The 18,599-nt window shown below is 43.4% G+C and overlaps 4 protein-coding genes across 9 annotated transcripts; 3 read left to right on the top strand and 1 right to left on the bottom strand.

The window, feature by feature from the left end:
* Nucleotides 1–590: 590 nt before the first annotated feature.
* LOC108930883 (zinc finger protein 551) lies at nucleotides 591–4,991 on the bottom strand. 3 transcript variants are annotated; one of them, XM_029252407.1, is made up of 5 exons: nucleotides 4,766–4,991; nucleotides 3,944–4,415; nucleotides 2,749–2,954; nucleotides 2,178–2,262; nucleotides 591–1,922 (listed from the first exon to the last, which is right to left on the bottom strand). In XM_029252407.1, the coding sequence occupies exons 2-5, from the start codon at nucleotides 4,236–4,238 to the stop codon at nucleotides 643–645; spliced, it is 1,866 nt and encodes a 621-aa protein (XP_029108240.1). In that variant the 5' UTR covers nucleotides 4,239–4,415; nucleotides 4,766–4,991; the 3' UTR covers nucleotides 591–642. The 3 variants fall into 3 exon arrangements, with proteins under 3 accessions (XP_029108240.1, XP_029108238.1, XP_029108239.1); XM_029252405.1 differs by having other exon boundaries at nucleotides 3,944–4,277; XM_029252406.1 differs by lacking the exon at nucleotides 4,766–4,991 and having other exon boundaries at nucleotides 3,944–4,490.
* Nucleotides 4,992–5,972: 981 nt separating this feature from the next.
* LOC114910530 (zinc finger protein 2-like) lies at nucleotides 5,973–9,398 on the top strand. Of its 3 annotated transcripts, none has more exons than XM_029251975.1 (4): nucleotides 5,973–6,981; nucleotides 7,251–7,369; nucleotides 7,613–7,706; nucleotides 7,995–9,398. In XM_029251975.1, exons 1-4 carry the CDS (start codon nucleotides 6,705–6,707, stop codon nucleotides 9,215–9,217), a joined length of 1,713 nt encoding a protein of 570 aa, XP_029107808.1. In that variant the 5' UTR covers nucleotides 5,973–6,704; the 3' UTR covers nucleotides 9,218–9,398. The 3 variants fall into 3 exon arrangements, with proteins under 3 accessions (XP_029107808.1, XP_029107806.1, XP_029107807.1); XM_029251973.1 differs by having other exon boundaries at nucleotides 7,248–7,369; XM_029251974.1 differs by having other exon boundaries at nucleotides 5,974–6,981; nucleotides 7,248–7,369; nucleotides 7,616–7,706.
* Nucleotides 9,399–10,891: 1,493 nt separating this feature from the next.
* On the top strand, nucleotides 10,892–12,799 carry mif (macrophage migration inhibitory factor). Its single transcript, XM_018746395.1, has 3 exons — nucleotides 10,892–11,175; nucleotides 12,101–12,273; nucleotides 12,476–12,799. Exons 1-3 carry the CDS (start codon nucleotides 11,068–11,070, stop codon nucleotides 12,540–12,542), a joined length of 348 nt encoding a protein of 115 aa, XP_018601911.1. The 5' UTR covers nucleotides 10,892–11,067; the 3' UTR covers nucleotides 12,543–12,799.
* A 966-nt stretch (nucleotides 12,800–13,765) lies between these two features.
* On the top strand, nucleotides 13,766–17,543 carry LOC108930884 (zinc finger protein 420-like). Of its 2 annotated transcripts, none has more exons than XM_029251983.1 (5): nucleotides 13,766–14,012; nucleotides 14,625–14,917; nucleotides 15,108–15,262; nucleotides 15,396–15,501; nucleotides 15,913–17,543. In XM_029251983.1, the coding sequence occupies exons 2-5, from the start codon at nucleotides 14,626–14,628 to the stop codon at nucleotides 16,923–16,925; spliced, it is 1,566 nt and encodes a 521-aa protein (XP_029107816.1). In that variant the 5' UTR covers nucleotides 13,766–14,012; nucleotide 14,625; the 3' UTR covers nucleotides 16,926–17,543. The 2 variants fall into 2 exon arrangements, with proteins under 2 accessions (XP_029107816.1, XP_029107815.1); XM_029251982.1 differs by having other exon boundaries at nucleotides 13,772–13,836.
* Nucleotides 17,544–18,599: the final 1,056 nt, after the last annotated feature.

Below are 18,599 nucleotides of genomic sequence, written 5' to 3'. Positions count from 1 at the left end.
GAAGCCATTCCACCAAAAATGTATTTTGTAAAGCACAATAAAGACAATTTAACAAGTCTTTGCTGGCCAAGCTGTGTTCATTACTGTTATTAAAATTAATGAAAACACAGCACATCGCCCAGAGCACTCCAAAGAACCACAGACCACAACTCCAGCGTTAAAAAAGGGAGAACTTTTCACATGGCAGCAGCTGTCAACCCCTGGTCCTCCCATACCAGCCTCTGCTGGCTTATGCTGTAGCTGAATTCTTCATTAACATTTTATGGCAGCTTGAAAACCACACCAATGCACAAGTTCAAGTAAATATAACATCTTACATTTATTGATGTAAAACAATATACAAGAAACAAGAGTACAAAAGAGAAAATGGTATTAAGTAGTATTTGGATAAGACAAGGTCAAGTTATGCTTTCAAGTGATTATGAATTTGATAAATATACCATAATAGCTTTTCACCATCAGAATGAAAACTTCATCCTCTACCAAATTCAACTTCATTCACCATTAATCTACTGAGTGACAGACCTGTTTTACAATTTTTTTTTTTTTTGTTTAAAAAGAGTTCTCTAGAAAGGAGAGCTGAGGTCCATGATTGGTTTGCAGAAAAGCCACTGTTGCAACAAGTCAAAAAGAGTGTTTAAATTAAATGGTATAAAAGCACTGGTGATTTTTCAGCTGCTCCGGCTCACTGAAGGTCTTCCCACAGTGGCCACACTGGTGGGCTAACCTCTCTCCGTTGTGGATCTGCTGGTGTCTCTTCAGGTACTCGACTCGGCTGAATCGCTTGCCGCAAGCGGCGCAGCCGTACGGTCTCTCCCCTGTATGAATGCGCTGGTGTCGCTCCAGGTTACCTAGACGGCTGAAGCTGCGCCCGCATTGGGGGCAGCGGTGCGGTCTCTCTCCCGTGTGGACCAACTGATGGCGTTCGAGAGACCGCGAGTGTGTGAACCTCTTCCCGCACAATTCGCATCGATGTGGCCTCTGCTCTGAATGAACGCATTCGTGATTCTTCAGGTTCCAGGACTGGTTGAAAGAGCGTCCGCACTGAGCGCAGCGGTACGGTCTCTCGCCTGCCTCCTCGGTGTGTAAGCGCACGTGAGAAAGGAGATGTGAAGCCTGGTTGAAGCTCTTCCCACACAGGGTGCAAGTATGCTGCTGTTCCTGGACAGAAAGGAGACAGGGGTGCTCTTCCAAATCGCCAGCTGAGTTGAACGTGTAACCACACTGGTTACAGAGGTGAACGAAATCCCCCGGGTCTCCACCAGACTCTGCCGTACTCACACCTGCAACCTGAGACATGTGTGTTCCCATGCCCCCCTGCTCCATCTGAGCAGGCTGCAGTGCCAATCTCTCCATACTGGCAGCTTCTCCCTCCCTTGTCCTCTTCGGCCAGCTGGATCGAAGGTCTCCTGTTCCCACCGAGAGTGATCTAATACCCTCCTTCACACGCATGGAACTGAATCCTCGAGTTTCTGAATGTGGGAGCGCTGGGACCATTCGACCATGGACCTCCAGCACGCCGTCAGCGTCTCCGTCAGGTGCCTGTGCAGTTTGATGGGCAGCATCCTGTTCTGAGCTGCACAAGCCGTCCAACCCGATGTACTTCTGGGCCATCACGTACTCCAAGTCCCCCAGGGTGTTCTCTATGCTCTCTGAAGCTTGACTGCCAAAGTCCCCCACCTCGCGCTCAGCTCCCGACTGCCCGAGACACTGGGTTGCCGACTCTGCGCCCCGCTCTGCCTTCAAGCCAGTCTCCAGGCTAGGGAGCTCTTCCACACCGTGTCTAGTCCTCTGCTGCTCAGCGAGTTTCTCAGGGCCCCCTGCAGATGTGATCTGCGAGGCCCACTCGCTTTCACACTGCGGCGGCTCAACAGCAGTCCTCTCTGAAGTACCAGCTAGCTCAGCGCCAGGGTTCGTATCTCCTGCGGACACAAGTCAACATCACAGAAACTGAGAGAGTGCATTTTAATCTGTGCAAAACACTGACATTAACCAAAAAAATGACAGCATAACAAAATACTGTTTTTTTTTTTAAAGAAGATTTCAGATCACTTTTTCCACATTTATTACATTAATACAAAGCTGTGTTTTTGAGCATGTTACTCTACTTGTTCAGGACGAATCTGTTGTACGTTCCCTGGCTGTAGAAATTTTCAGATTGACGTGTGATGAAATACCAAGATTCTGATCAGCTGGATCCATCTGAAGGACTTCGTGTATCAGTTGCAGAGATTCTGGTCTGTATCCTTCCAAGTCTGTGGACTGTGTGTAACATGAGGATTTTTTAAAATGTTTTTATTGACATTCATATTGTGAACTTACTGTACAATATTTTATGCGTTAGATTAACCTGACATCTTCACCAGCGCTCTTATATCCTCTTGAGGCCATGCATAAAAATGTTTTTTGTACATATTTCTGGCATTTCAAGGAAGTTTTCAAGTCCTACAACCAAAAATTATGCATCCTTTCGATGCATAAAATGTCCACTAAAGTTTGAGAACTGTAGAGGTACAGTGTGGGAAATACATTTAAAATATGTACTGTATATATATGCTCTAGAGCGGACAAAAATTAATAAGGCAGTCTTAGGAGGATATAGCACCAGAAGTAAAGACCTCAATACAACCATCATCTAATTCACAATTTTCGTAAAATTAAATTCAGGAACTCAGTTTCTAAGTACAAAAATAAGGTTAATGTAAGAATGAAAACTTGGTCACTCGGGCAAAACAAATTCATCCTCACTTCCTCTTTGATGTTGGTAGTCTCCTCTGACTCTCTCGCTGTGCTCTCCACTGCCTCCTCTTCCTCCTCCTCCTCACCACCTGGGAGCTGAACGAGGTACACGTCCCGAGGCGCCCCCCCAGCCTCTCCCGTGGTGGCTGACCCTGCCTGCCAGGGGCCAGTGGGCCAGTCTTTTGTGAAAGCAGTGCTGCCTATGTGCTTGGTTCCTACGGTGGAGGAGAACAAGAAAAGAGAAAATTAGATTAAATAAAAAATAAGTGGCCAGCTGAATTCAGTTTATTAATACATTTACATTCCTTCATTTAGCAAACGATTCTCCAGAGCGACTTCCAATGAACTCTATGTAGTGTTATCAGCCCACACTCCTTATTCACCAAGGTGACTTACACTGCTAGATACACTACTTACACTGGGTCACTCATCCATACAGCAGTGGAACACACACTCTGTCACTCACACACTATGGGGGAACCTGAACAGCATGGACTGTGGGAGGAAACCAGAGCACCCAGAGGAAACCCACGCAGACACGGGGAGAACATGCAAACTCCACGCAGACTGAGCGGAGATCAAACCCACGTCCTTTCGCACCACCACGGTGCTGTGAGACTGTAGCGCCGCTCGCTGAGCCACCACGCTGCCCACAGTAAAAACTGCCCAGCTGCATAAATGGGTAAATCAGTGTAAACTGCTTTTGGAGGAAAAACACCAGCTAAACAACTAAGTATAAACAGAAATGTTTTATTGCATTTATTATTATTATTATTATTATTTAGTATTATAAATTCATGGTTTAGCTGATCCTTTTACCCAGAGCAACTTACAGTCTTTATTTATACAGCTCTTCATTTTACCAGGCAACAGTTCAGGAGTATCACGTCATGAGCAACAGAAAGGGACTGGAACATGTTTAAAAGTATTCACTCAGCTGACGCTTTCTCCAAAGCCACCAACAACGTTAAACTAACTACAATCATCAATCATTTTACCCATTTTACAGCAGTGGGTAATTTTACTGGAGTGGGGGTAAGCACCGCAGCCGGAGGCGGGATTCGAACCTGCCACCAAGCCTAAGCTAAGGCTTAGGGCTCAAAGGCAGCAGCTCGAAGTCCGTGCTCTCAACCACCACCAGCACCCCACCTGCTGCTGTCCGTGGGAACGCGACGCTCTCCGGAATCGTGGGCTTCGCACTTACTGCCCGCGTCGCTCTTCCTCTTCCTGCGGCCGCTCTCCTCGGACACGAGCAGGCCGGGGGCGCGCCGGCCCGCCGCCCAGCCCATGCCGTACTTGCGCTCGTTGCGCAGCTTGTTCTCGGTGAGGCGCAGCCGCAGCTTGAGCGCCTCGTTCTCCTTCCTGTTGAGGGAGATCTCCACCAGGTAGTCCTTCACCGTATCCTGGAAGAGCTTCGTGATCTCGCACACGGACGCGCGCACCAGGCTGTCCAGCACCGAGGTCAGGTGCGACTGGAAGGTCTTGACCGAGTCGGCCATGGCTCTCACGCGCACAGAGGAGGAGGGGGTCTCAGGAGCCTTGCGAGGAGGAGCGACACACAGTGACACACACACACACACCGTCACGCTGACAGCCGGCAACCCTCGGGCTCTCTGGAACAACCCTTCACCGAATTACGCACGCGCACACTCTGCAAGCAGCATTTCCATCCATTGCTGAAGTGAAAAAAAAGCTTCATTTCAATCATGTGAGAAACTGTGCAAATTAATTATTATTATTATTACCAGCAAACTCGGGGTGAGTTACGGAGGTGCACTGTGTGTGTGTGTGTGTGTGTGTGTGTGTGTGTGAGATAGGGGGGGGGGGACAGCATGCCACGATGTTGATGAGCATCATTCGGACCCGATCATCATCCCTGCTGCAATTATAGAAGTGGTTATGTAAGTACGGTTTCCCAAAATGCTGCAAATCGCACATGCCGCACATCCACAATGCCGATTAAAGAGAGGAGTGGCAAGCACAGCGAACATTAGGAAAAGCAGGAATAATTAAGTACAATACTAACTACTTTTCTTTCTCTCGCCTCCTCAAGCGCCGTGTTTTCATCCTCAGCAACAACATTCGGATGCCGGAAGTTGAAGACTGCGCATGCGCCAATTTTTACCGTAAAGCAACGAAAAGAGTCTTGTAGACATAATGGTCTTATCCAAGCCATACAGGCAAAGACAATATCCAGTGTGTGAGGCGTAAAAGAAAATGATAGTGACCTCGTTATACTGAGAATAATTTCATTTTCCTCCCCCTTAGTTTAATTTTTAATAGAGTAACCTTTAAAATAATTCATTGTAATATATTCTGCCTAAGTACGCAGTGCAGTAGTTAAATTTAAGCCCTTATTCAAAATATTATATGCACATGCATGTCTAACTCTTAAAAGAAAAACATTCTTTATAGAGCTATATTATGATTATGCATACTGGAGAAATAAAACAACATTCAAAGCAAGGTCAACAGGTAAATATGCATTGCCTCCGGAAACTGGTGCTCAGGTTAAGTGAAATATCTTTCTTTATTAACCGTTGATTAGATAATGGGATGTTTGTTAATGGACACAGGTCAAGTCTGGCTGAGATTCGAAAGTGAGATCGGGAACACACACAAACACACACACTGACTGAGGCTGCTTGTCCCAGCGGGGTCGCGGCGGGCGGGGGGTGGAGGTGGGAACCACCCAGGACGGGACGCCAGTCCGTCGCAAAAACCCCAAGCGGGGCTCGAACCCCAGACCCACCAGAGAGAGAGCAGGCACAGGCCAAGCCCGCTGTGACGCCACGCCCCCTCGCCCCCCCTTCGCTCCCGCCCCCCCAGATCAGGAATATTGCGATATATTTAAAAAGTGCAGCAGTGGTGAATTGTAAAGGTTGCAAACATATATTTAAATAACGGGCCATTCTCTATTTGAGAATATTTGAATATTTTCTGTTGAAAGAGTATGTAATTTACATTTCTCTCTTCCCAATGAATTGTGACTTCCTAGATTTCTAATGATGCAGTGACAGATGATGCAAACAAAAAAAAAAAGACATGAGCGTTATGGAATGACATTGCTGATAAACCCAAGTTATGAAAAAGTATAACAATAGGAATAATATATTTTAGGTCTCAAAATGCTTGTATTTTCTATTAATGTAATTCCTGCATTCGAATAATTTGAAGAAAGGGGGTTCATGGTTCTTGAACTGTTTCCGTCCTACATTAAAAAGTACCGTATTGTAAAAGCGAATCAGAAAATGACCCGTTCCTCTTGTCCACTTCTGCGCTCCGTAATTTTGGCGCAGATAGTCATTCCTTTCTTGTTTTATTTTATTAAGAAAATGTATAAACGTGAATTGAGACGTTTAAAATCTTCGACGGAGATATTCTGTCATATGTGACTCAGTATCTACTTGTCTTGATTTAGGGCAATATTTTGTCTAAGAAAATAAATGTCTGTGTGAGTTCGCAGCCGGCAGCTCTCAGGACGGGCTAGTTGAGACGCCGACATTATGATTATTAATGTTTTTATTAAAATGTCGATTCTTCGCTGGAATGTGTTCCGCGTTACCACTTAAAGACATAACAATATGCGCTGTTTTACTGTTTAGTGATTGTGTGAGAAGTACGCTACCGCTGCACTGTGTGTATTTGCCCGAGAAACTATCCTCTTGGCGCCCATGACATGACATGATGAAAATGATGATGGGAAAGTCAATATTTGTGTTGTGCTTTGGCTGACAGAGACTTGTCCAGACTGATGTTGAAATTTGGAATGCAAGTGTAGCTTTTTTGGGTGTGTTCCCAGGGCCAAGTTGTTTCTGTGTCCCTTTGAGTGAGGTCGCAGGACTTTCCTCCTGATCGGATGTGGCGCGTTGACACTGCCGTCAGGAGGCTGCAGATCCTCGCCGACGACTGACGACCGAGGTCTCCGCGAAGAGTCGTGGAGCTCCTCCTAAACACGCGGCGCTATGTCTGCCGAGGCCATTCTCACGTTCCAGTCCCAGCTCTCGGGGATCATGGAGACTGTCCTCAGAGCGGCCGTGCACGAGATCACCTCCCTGGTGGAGGACAGCTTCAAGGGAGAGGTGGTCCGCAGCAGGAAGGAGGTAGAGACCCTGAGGCGAAGGCTGCAGTGGTCCGAGCGCCGATGGAGGGAACGGGACGCCGGGCCAAGGTGTGCAGAATGCGGCCGAGTGGGTGTTTCCCCCGGGGAACAGGAGCGAGTTCCCACGGGGACTCGAAACGGTTAGTCGACAGTTCCAGTTCGTTCACGAGGAATGGAAAAATAATTCCCCACATCAATGTGCTATTTAACAACGGTGCTCGCACACGCCTCTGCTGCACCACACCCTTTTGTTTTCTTAGCAAACTTCTGTAAAGTAATTATGTAAGGACTTATTTCTGCATCCGTCATCCTTACTATATATGGCAACAGAAGCCAGTCACACAAATAACACTCGGAGCAGCGCTTGTTGAACTGTTCACCTTGGGCTCTTCCTTGTCGGTTGCAGAGGAGGAGGAGGACCGCGGTGATAAAGAGAACAGTGCTCTGGACAGAGACTGGTGTGAAGGTTCTTGGACAACACCGGATGCAGAAAGTGCTGCCCCACTCAGCCCCATTATAAACCCAGAGGTGTGAGCTGCAGTATATCTAATGCTAATTATTGTAATGCTCGTCTGGAAGAAGGAATGATCTTTGCCCTCTTACTTGGTGCAGTACTGTATGGAGTAGAGCTTATGTCCAAAAAAATGCTGGGTTTAACCCAATACAATGAAAAAGAATTATATTGTTGCATTGTTTATTGTTTATACTACTAGTTCAGTTACTTTCTATGAAGCGTAAGTTTGCCTGAGCTGATGCTGATTTTCTTTGTAGCAGAACACAGATCTTGAATGGGACAGGTCTGACTTATTACACAAAGAAGAGACTCTGAAAGAGCCCCTAGACACCAGATGTAGTAGTCTGGATGGTAAGTAGTGAAAATGTGCTAAAAATGTTTTCATTTTTTTGCTTTGAAATATTGGTGGCCTTAAATGATATTGTCTTCAGTGTATTTTAAAAAAAAAAAAATTCAGCATTGTCAATTTACTCACAGCAAGCGCATTTGTTTCAGCTAAAAAAAAAAACATTTTTCATATTGGCTCCTATTTACTACTGACTATAATTCTTCATCATGAACTTGTCAGAAATAATATTGCAAATGTTATACATATATTGAAGTGACCATTTAATTTGTGTTATCGTCTTTTCCCCCCAGTGGCTGAAGCCTCAAATATTCTTTGTCACAGTAACAGTCTTACTGAGTCAGAGCCACAGAACTTTGAAAAGGAGTTGAGAGAAAGAGATGCTGAAGACCTTCGTGGCAAAGCTCTGAAAGCTGAGCCCAAGGATGTGCACATAACTCCAGATGCAAAGCTGAACAAACTTGACTTGGGTGACTCATTAGTCAGAATAAACCAAATTCGAAAAAAAAGACAGTCAAGTCATGTTAAAGCTGAATATGGCCCCTTTAATTCCAACATTCATACCTCTGACAAGTCTGTTAAAGCTGTTTCAATGGACATGAACAAAATTGCAGACCCTAATCAGTGTGGGCCATGTTCAGGATTGTCTCATAGTGACATGGATGTGAGGGTTTTCATCAAAGAGAAGGAACATCTTAAAAGTCCAGACAGACATGATGTGAGACCGTCTGCAACACAGCTAGAGAACAAAGACAGGCAGCCAAAACACAAATCTCATGATTGTGAGTTCTGGGTATCGTCACAAAAATGCACAGAGGACTGCCTTTCCAGTAGCTTCATGAAAAATTGCTACTCTTGTCCTTACTGCAGGCACACCTACAGTAACCTTGTTAATTTAAACATCCACCTACAAAGTCATAGCGCAGAGAGACTCCACAGTTCCTCCCAGCTCCCAATGGCCTGTAAGCAGTGGGATGGCAAACACGATTCCACTTACTCATGCTACTATGGTAAAAAATGTAACAGCACAGGTACCCTGGAGAGACACCAGAAAGTTCACAAGGGAGAAGTGTTGCATCGGTGTGGTCAGTGTGGGAAGACCTTCAACCGTGCTTACAATCTGAAGATTCACCAAAGAAGTCACACAGGAGAGAGACCTTACCTTTGCACTCACTGCAAGAAGGGCTTCATTTCTCCCACAGATCTGAGGAGACACAAGCGCATTCACACTGGAGAGAAACCATATGCTTGCATGCTCTGCGGGAGTAAATTCAGCCAGTCATGGAGTCTGAAAATACACCAGCGTATTCACACGCAAGAGAAACCTCACTGTTGCATGCAGTGTGGGAAGTGTTTTAGGTGTTCCGGCGATTTGAGCAAACACATGCGTGTCCATACTGGCGAGAAACCATACATTTGTGAGTTGTGTGGAAAGAGATACTCTCAGTCACAGAATCTGAAGTCGCACAGATGTTTCACTCAGCTTCAAGCAGGTAACTGTCAAGGAGGCTGCTGAACGATGGAATTAAGATGTTTTTGGTCATTTAAGAACAGCTTTCATGTTCATACATTGTATGTAATGTCTGACTAGCATATATATCGTATATTGTTCATGTTTTGGTTACCTGACATAATGGTCTTATGTATCCAAACAAAATTAAATGTGTGCATGAAAACTTGACTTTATTAAATGAAAGTACAGCTATGATTTAGTGTTTTGTGTTGAGTTTCTATAAAAACGTTTTAATTGGAAACAAGCAACTCCAGTGCAACACAGCTGACACATTAAAACCAAGGCACAGATTGTGGCTCCACACTCAGGGTTGCTGAACATTGACTGCAGAGCACTTTGAAAGGATGGGGGTATATACAGTATGGGCTTCAAAACCTGATTTCATCTGTTTTAATGACGAGTGTAATTCTGAAATCCCATATCATATGCCACGGACACCATCTGATTTAGTATGTTGATTTTTACTGTTTTAGCAATTGTGTAACACAAGTGTCTCAGCGCCGGGCAACAGGGCGCTTGGCACTCCGAGCAAGAACCTTGGACTGCGCCTGGGCGATTGCGCAACGTCTGCTCTGCGTTTTTTTCATGTATTCTCAGAAAAAGCAGGAGCTTTCTAGCCTGGGTGGTACAGGGGAGCGGTAGGTACTGCTGCTGGTGCCCCGCAGCTCCTTCCTGGGCTGTGTGTTTCGATGTGGGTTTGAATCCTACACACACAGTATATGATCATGTTGTAATGTTTGTGGTTTTATGAGCCATTCGACACCTGGCTGAGTTAACGTAGCTTCTTTATTCCGCCATCTTGCATGAACACACAATGAAAGCCTCCTACTTCGTAACACGTCACTTACGTATTTTACATGTTATAATTGAATATACTACAGCACATATGTGGGGTTCATGCGTTTGTGTGGGTTTCCATACGAACTGTACTTCACCTCAAGTTTTCAGTCAGCGGTGCTGTTGGATTTAGTTTAATCGAGAAAGGATTTAAGTTCACGGGACTGCAGACAAACTGTCTACCCACCTTACATTTACATTTATTCGTTAGCAGACGCTTTTCTTTAAAGCGACGTACATCTCAGAAAAGTACAACTTATGACGACATTACAATTTGTGGTCGACATTAATAAGAGAAAGAGACAGCTGCAGACATGTGACTCAACTTGAGTCTCATGTAAACCTAGTTTGTTACCTTCCACTTGCTTCACCGAGGTTCATCGTTCAAGTGGATGCATGATAAAACACAGGATAGACAAATCCTGAAACCCTCCTGCAGTTTTTTAAAATATTAAGATACACACCTTTTCCAGTCTTTGATTAGCAGAGATTATTATGAAAATCGGAGGTTTCAACCAGAAAAGTAGCACACATAATTTTAATTAGAGTTTTTGTAACTTTCATCATATTCCGGAGCGCATGCCTCCAATTAGAATGACTCATACTAGTCAATGATAACATTTAAATTAATGCGTTGTGTTCGTTTTTACAACCAAAATATATTATACTTCTTAACTTATTTGCTTGGTATTTTAGTGCTTAAACAAAGTGGGTTTTTTTTTTTTTTTTTTTTACTGTTGTAAAGAGTTTCGTCCTGTGTTATAGTGATGTTCCGCACTCGCGCCGCGCACATTTTCCTCTACTTTAAATTAAACACGGTAATGTGTACCGTCTTTTCAGGTGAGCAGTGCATTGTGGGAAATCGCAACCGGAAGCCAGGCGAGTCCGCCGGTTCACGTGCCTGCGCGAGCCATTCGCTCCATCGCAGCGTGCACGAAGCGGTCGACAAGCGCGCCCCTCCTTCGTATTTTCAGCACTCGTTCTTTCTGTGGCGGAGATCCGGGACCCGAGGCGCGATGCCGATGTTTGTGGTGGAGACGAACGTGGCGAAGGACGCCGTTCCTGACGCGCTGCTCTCCGAGGCCACCCAGGATCTGGCCAAAGCCATGGGCAAACCTGCGCAGGTCGGTGCGCTGCGAGTGCGAGCGCCATCGCGGCGTGTGCGGGGGCGCATCGAGGCTGCAAGGATGGAATGGGTTGTGCTACGAGCCTACGGGCTACCAGCACTATTATTATTATTATTTTTCAGCTAGCGGGCCGTGGGGGGTAACAACATCTCCAATCTGATGTGACGGATTCGAACCTGACAGTGAGTGTTAGTTGCGAGGCACCAGCACTGCAGCGCTATGCCACCGCGCCACTAGCTAAGACATGGGATGTAGACGTTTTAAGAAACAAAAGCACCCCGAACACGAGGTGGATGCGTTCGAATCCGCGTCATATTGTTGGCTCGCCTCGTGCTCACACAGGCCACCTGCCCTCGTGGTTGCGGGTTCGAGTCCCACCCACCCACTCCTTCTACCACCGGCTCTACTTTCCCTGGGTTGTTCTAGCAAAACGGTGCTGTGGAAGTGGGTCAGACAGCGGCGGTCGCTTTGCTAAGCAGTTGATTAATCAAAATTGAATTTTTTTATTTTATTGAATCATGCTATAGTTGTGCCCTCAGAGTAAGAAAATGAACTTGTGCAGTGAGAAATCATCATGATTATCATCATGTGTCTAACTCATAAAGCCAAAATCGGTTCATTCCCTGAAGTGGACTTTTCCAACTTTGGATACTGATATACTTTGGATCTGTGTATATTAATCTGTGTAATAACCGTGTTTTCACTGGAAAAACTGCAGAATTTCATGTGTTTTGTGCAAGTTGCAAAACTTATTTTTTAATACTTGGGGCATTTTTTTAACGAGAAGACCGGCTTTATTTCTGTAAAAGGTTGTCATATCTATTAAATGAGTGTATGCTGTGATGTTTATATTTTTGTTAAATAGTATCTGGTGTGTGGGATATTATTGAGGTGCTATTCTAGTAAATTTTTTTGTTTGCAGTATATTGCAGTGCGCATTAGCGCTGACCAGAAGGTGTTCTTCGGAGGGACGCCGGATCCCTGCGCTCTGTGTTCCCTGCAGAGCATTGGAAAGATCAGCGGGGCACAGAACAAGCAGTACTCCAAGCTGCTCTGTGGCCTGCTGAACAAGCACCTGGGGATCCCTGCAGACAGGTACACCCACATTCCAGTGCTTAATCACACATATTCATATTGCATCTGATCTGCATCTCGTTCCATATACAGATTTATGTTGCGATGTTTGCTCGGGAAAAACCTGTCAGTTTTACTCTGTTTTTATAGATATTTGTTTTCTCTTGTTGGATTTTAATGTTTTGACTGACAGTGTACCCTTTTTTTCTCCACTGAATTTCAGGATCTACATAAATTTTTGCGACATGCCTGCAGAGAATGTGGGTTGGAACAGCACCACCTTCGGCTGAAGTGTATCTCTGCGCAGCTTTTCACGGAAAACTGGATGTCCTCTTTTGTGCCCAAGCAGTAATAAATGCACTCTTCTTCCCTTCTGCTTAGATCTCCCCACAAAAGATGGCTTGTGACCCATTTATTTTTTTTTTTTCTTTTCTTTTTTTAAACTTTGACCATGCTGATTAGGTTGCACAGAAACAGTGAACTTGTTGGAAGTCTGTATGAGTCATTCCATGTTAAATAAATAAACCTGCAAACTGAAACCCTGGAATCTAATGTGAAAGAGACTTTTGTAACATCAGCAGCTGCTAAAGTACAACTATATTGTAGAAGAATGTATGGAGCATGCACAAAATGTTTTAAAAGTATACATTTTTCTAATTATTGCTCTTAAAATTCCTTCAGTATTTTTTTACATTTACTCATTTGGCTGACATTTTTCTCAAAAGCAAATTACAGCATTAAGGTTACAATTATTTACCTGTTTGTACAGCTGGGTAATTTTACCAGAGCAATTCAGGGTAAGTACCTTACTGAAGTGTACAACAGCCATAAGTAGGGATCAAACATGCACCCTTTAGATCCAAAGGCAGCAGTCCTAACCCATATGCTCCCAGCTGTCACAGTATAGTTGTAATATATGAAATTTTAACAAATTAGGTAACATCTTCATTGTACCTTCTGAAAACTGTGAATGTAGAAACTCAAACCATCTACTCGAAATGCTTAAACAGCTTTCTCAAAGTACACGGAAATGGAATGGAAGCAGCTTGAATCTGAAAAACAAAAGACATTAGGTCACATAGAGGAGCAGCAATGTCGATAGAATAAAAAGGAAATGACAGTTACAGATTGTTAGTGTTTCTATAAGAAGCTGAAGTATTCTTACCACACACCATGACGTATCTAGTACTTCGAAACAGGAAAGTCATAAAAGCAGTAAACTGACAGTATCCTAGTATCCATCGTTTTGTAAAATGTACTTAAGGCCTCAGTTGGTACAGTAAAAATACCCTGTTTCATTGGGTAAATTATAAATTTATCTAACTTTGTATGTCACCTCCGATAAAGGTGTAACTTGCTTACTAAAGACAAAAAAATAAATTTTAGACACGCTCCATTATTAAGCTTTTTGACCTAAAAGCTGCCTGCGTTGCAGTTCGGGTCATACCGTGTAGCATTATTACAAACGCGGTTTCTTTCTCATTCTTATTGACCTTACACGGTTTCCGTAGATTTCATGTTATTATACAGTAATGGTTCGTATTACGCCGGGGTTCAAAGATTGAACGGACTGATTTCACCGAGGTTATCATTATTGTTTTTTTTTCCCTCATAATCTGTGTGTTTAGTTAATCTAACAATTTAATCAGTCTTAGTAAAATACTGAATAATCTTTCATCGTGGAGCGGTCTATCTGTTTCTCCTGTTGTTCATGCGAAAAAAATCGTCACAAATAAATTCTGCTTATTTAATTTTTTCAGGTATGAAATGAATAAATCTCAGCATCTAACAAAAAAGGATGATATTAATTGATGATTACTGACAAATTTAGCTCAGATTTTAAATTGCGATCTCATTCTCACATACATAGGCATTTTGTTCTGATTTTGCGAGATATTTAAAAAAGTAACGTGATTTATTCATGTTATACATATATAACAATTTTTATGAAGAAAGATACAAATTTATCAGTTTTGACTGAGCTGTGGAAACATCTAAAAACCGTTCGCTGTCATTGTACGAGGTAGACAATAAAATAACTACATGACATTTTTTTAAATGAGAACCAGTGTGTCTAAAACTTATCTGCTTTAAATGTTCACAAAATTTAGACATTTGTTTATATTTTTACTGTTAAACAAAATGCTTAAATTGGTCTCTTAATTCTTATCTGATGTATAGGCCCATTTAATTTTTTAGTGTTCATTCCATAGCATTTGTCATATTAAATTTTTTGTGCTTATTAATTACCCTATGAAACAGTTGTCTGCGGTACATTATTAAATGTTGATACACAGTGAATAAGTTCACAGGGTCATTGCGCTTGTCCTCTTTTAATGTTGCGTATCTCACCTGCTGGGCCTGGACTGCAGGATGTCAGAAGCAATCGTCACGTTCCAGTCCCAGCTCTCGGGAATCATGGAGACTGTCCTCAAAGCAGCTGTGCGTGAGATCACCTCCCTGGTGGAGGGCAGTTTCCAGGGAGAGATGCTGCGGAGCAGACAAGAAGTCGAGTTCTTGAAGCAGAGGCTGCAGTGGTCAGAGAGGAGATGGACGGAACGAGAGCGAGAGCGAGGGCGAGGTGGAGGGGCTAAGTGTGTGGAATGTGGCTGTGCTGCAGACTCCACTCTGGTAATGGAAAGTAGGATCTCAAGGACTCAGTCTGGTGAGATTTTGGACACTGATATCACAGATAAACCAGTAGGATCCATGGCGTATGATGTGTTTGAATTATGACTAATTTCTTTTACCCCAAGCATCTTGTAGCATTTGACACAGACGGGAATTTATACACAGACAAAGCAGAGAAAGTTCCTTCATCAAGACTATTACAGCAAGGCTTCTGTTTCTGCCAGGTACTGAAGAGGGACCTGCTGTTAAAGAGGAGAAAGGACCGGTGAAGAAGCAGAGCAGCTGCCTGTGGGAAACGTTGGCTGCAGGTCCGCCTACTCTTTCAGATGGAAGAGCCACACCGAGTTCCTCCACGTCTTTGGAAATGGCCAGAGAAAGGGTGAATATCAGAGACTTGTTTGCTTTGTATATGCTGATAAAATTAACAAGTTATGTTTATAAATTTGTACTTGAAAACACAAATGAAAGTAATAATTTAAGTAATAATAATAGTAGTGATTATGTCATTACAGCCCACAGACTTAAAATGGAACAAGAGAAATTTAATACATAAAGAAGACCTCCTGACTGCTAAAGACAGCAGTGTTGTTCACTGGGAGCCCAAGGTTCATTCAGGAGGTGAGAATCCTTTTTTTGTGTGTGTTTCTTAGAGGCAAAGCTGCTATTCTTTGCTCTTTAGACCTGCAGACTTCAGTGAGTATATTATACTAGACATATTATTGCCTTGAAAAAAATACTTAAACAGTATATGCAGTACAAGTCTAAAGTTGAGTACACGTGATAAATCTGGGCAGTACTTTTATGTGACAAGAGTGAAAGCAAAACAGCCCACAAATGTCTTATATCTCTGGGAACTGCTGTAGAAGAGCTAGGAAGGCATGCCAGCTCATGTTCTGATCAAACTAGTTAACCAAATGCACTGTGGACAAAAAGTAGTTTCCAGTGAGCGTACTCAAACTTTTGACTTGTAATGAATGATAGCGATAATAATAATTGTAGTAATTTATTCAGCTTTACGTTGCCTTATAGGAATGGATATTTGCGCAGACAGTATTGACACTGAGGAAAAACAGTCCATAACTAGAGAAGGTGTAGAGGAGCAGGTTGAGTCAGTCATGGTGCAGCACAGCGCAGAGAAGATCTGCAGACTGCAGCCTGGACCCGAATGCAGCTCAGCAGATCCGCACGACCTGAACTCCGAGCGTATAATGTACGAGAAGGTCACTGTGCTCACGGATGACGTCAGCGATGCCGAGAGCGACGTGCTTGATTTTGTCCGTGCTCCGGAAAGTAATTCAAGGCCGAGTCCTGAACTGATTCATGCACAAGACAAGCCGCACCACACGGCTGAGGAGAGTGAGAGGATGCAGATAAACAACGTGATCAGCTTGTCTCACATACACAACTCAAAGGAGACAGAGAATCTATCACTTCAGAACAAACTTCCGTTACGCAGATCTGCAGGCAAACACATCCAGGCTGCGGGATGGAAAACCACAATGCAAGCAAACACAGATATTCCAAGTGAGAATATATTTGATCAAATGAACTTCACTGCATCAAAACACTTTACACTGTTTCCAGACACAGGCACTGGGGACAGTCAGAATATTTGCATATATTGTGGCAAGAATTTCTTCTACATAAGCCGCCTTAAAATACACCTACTGAAGCACACAGGGGAGAAACCCTTCAGCTGTACGCAGTGTGGAAGGCGGTTCACAGTTGCCAGGAATTTGGAGAGGCACCAGAAGATTCACTGGGGGGATGCAACATTCTGTTGTGGCCAGTGCGGGAAGCGCTTCAGGCGAGCGGACCACCTGAAGGTCCACCAGCGTGTGCACACGGGAGAGAGACCCTACTGTTGCACGCAGTGCAACAAGTGTTTTCGATTCTCCGGAGATCTAAACACACACAAACGGGTTCACACTGGGGAGAAACCATACCGATGTACCCTCTGTGGAAGTCAGTTCAGTCAATTAAGGCAACTAAAGTCACACATGAGAGTCCATAAGGGTGTGGGTAGACACCTGGCTCAGTGACTGTATTTACTGTAGTAATTCTTATGGCATTCCTACCTAAACTTACACCATAGTTAATGAATCTATGTTCTCGTTGCCTCTTTTTACTGATTTTTCACAGCACATAAATATCACATATATAACTGATTTAGGAATAATTCTTATTCCAACCATCTGTGAGATGATGTGAAGGGAACAATAACTGCATGCGTAGACAAATCTGATAGTAGGAAGGGGATAACAGGATAAAGGGAAAATGATATGCGAATAGGAATTTTTTAAAAATAAATTCTAATTTTGTATACAAAAACTGTGCGTCTGGTTTAACAGTTAAAGGCTTCGTATATTATGATGTGTGGATTTTTTTGATTATTTTATACAAGTTGCCTGAAAAGAGTAATCACTTTGTATATATTTTCATCATTTTCAAATCTGGAGGTTAGCAGTAATATTTACTGGGTCCTCATTCCCTCTTCCTCAACTTTGTGCCACTGGTAGCAGCATCTCCTCGTAAGTAATCATCCATTTACCACTGTATATTTACTGCAGCTTACCTTATTTCGTACCAGCAAACTTACAACCCTCATATGTTCTGATGTGGTTTGATATAGCAGCTCTAGAATAAAAACTGAGTCAAGCACCTGGAAAACCTTTTAACACAGTTAGAAAATAAACAATAAAAAATGATTTTGTCAGAAATGCATCTATGATCTGTGTTTTTTTTAATTGAAATTCATTCTTAATATGACAGATTTTTTTTTTTTTACTTTTACTTACTATTGCTCTTACCTATAAAATGCACTTTATGAATCAAATAGTACAACAAAAGAATTGGTCCAAAACTAATAGGGCAGCTGTTTGCACAGGACAAGCTGAAGGTATTTCCAAGCATGCAAGGACACGGAATGCGCTTTGTTCAAATAAAATACCTGGCAGTATAAACACACACACACACATTTTCAGAACTACTTGTCCCTTACGGGGTCACGGGGAACCGGAGCCTACCCGGCAACACAGGGCGTAAGGCCGGAGGGGGAAGGGGACGCACCCAGGACGGGACGCCAGTCCGTCACAAGGCACCCCAAGCGGGACTCGAACCCCAGACCCACCGGAGAGTAGGACTGCGGTCCAACCCACTGCGCCACCGCACCCCCTTTAGACATAAGTATATCTATATATTTATATAAATGTATTTATACATTTCTATTACATATAATGTATTGTATTATAGTCACTTCATATCTATATTTTTAGCATGAATAATTTCAGCACTGAATCAGTTTTATTTTGTTCATTTTCTCCCCTAACCACAGGTGATCATTCTTGAATTCGTGGAAAACCCTCACTGATATTTCAGCAGTATAAACATGCAAGGATAACTGAAAGTGGTGCCACGACAACAATCTCTCGCTCAATGTCAACAAAACAAAGGAGTTGATAATAGATCCACGGAGAACAAGGAAGCAACACTTATCAATGCATATTGGTGAGACAGCGGTGGAGAGGGTGAGCAACTTCAGATTCCTGGGTGTTCATGTTACTGAAGATCTCACCTGGTCTCACAACACAACACATCTGGTCAAGAAATCACATCAGCATCTGCATTTCTTGAGAAGGCTGAGAAAATTTGGCATGCCAAGCCGAATCCTCAGAAGCTTCTATGGGTGTGCAATCGAGAGCATCCTCACCAGCTCT

Source organism: Scleropages formosus, chromosome 5 (assembly GCF_900964775.1).
Source record: "Scleropages formosus chromosome 5, fSclFor1.1, whole genome shotgun sequence".
In the NCBI taxonomy this organism is placed as follows: Eukaryota; Metazoa; Chordata; class Actinopteri; order Osteoglossiformes; family Osteoglossidae; genus Scleropages; species Scleropages formosus.
This window is presented reverse-complemented; position numbering and strand designations above follow the sequence as displayed.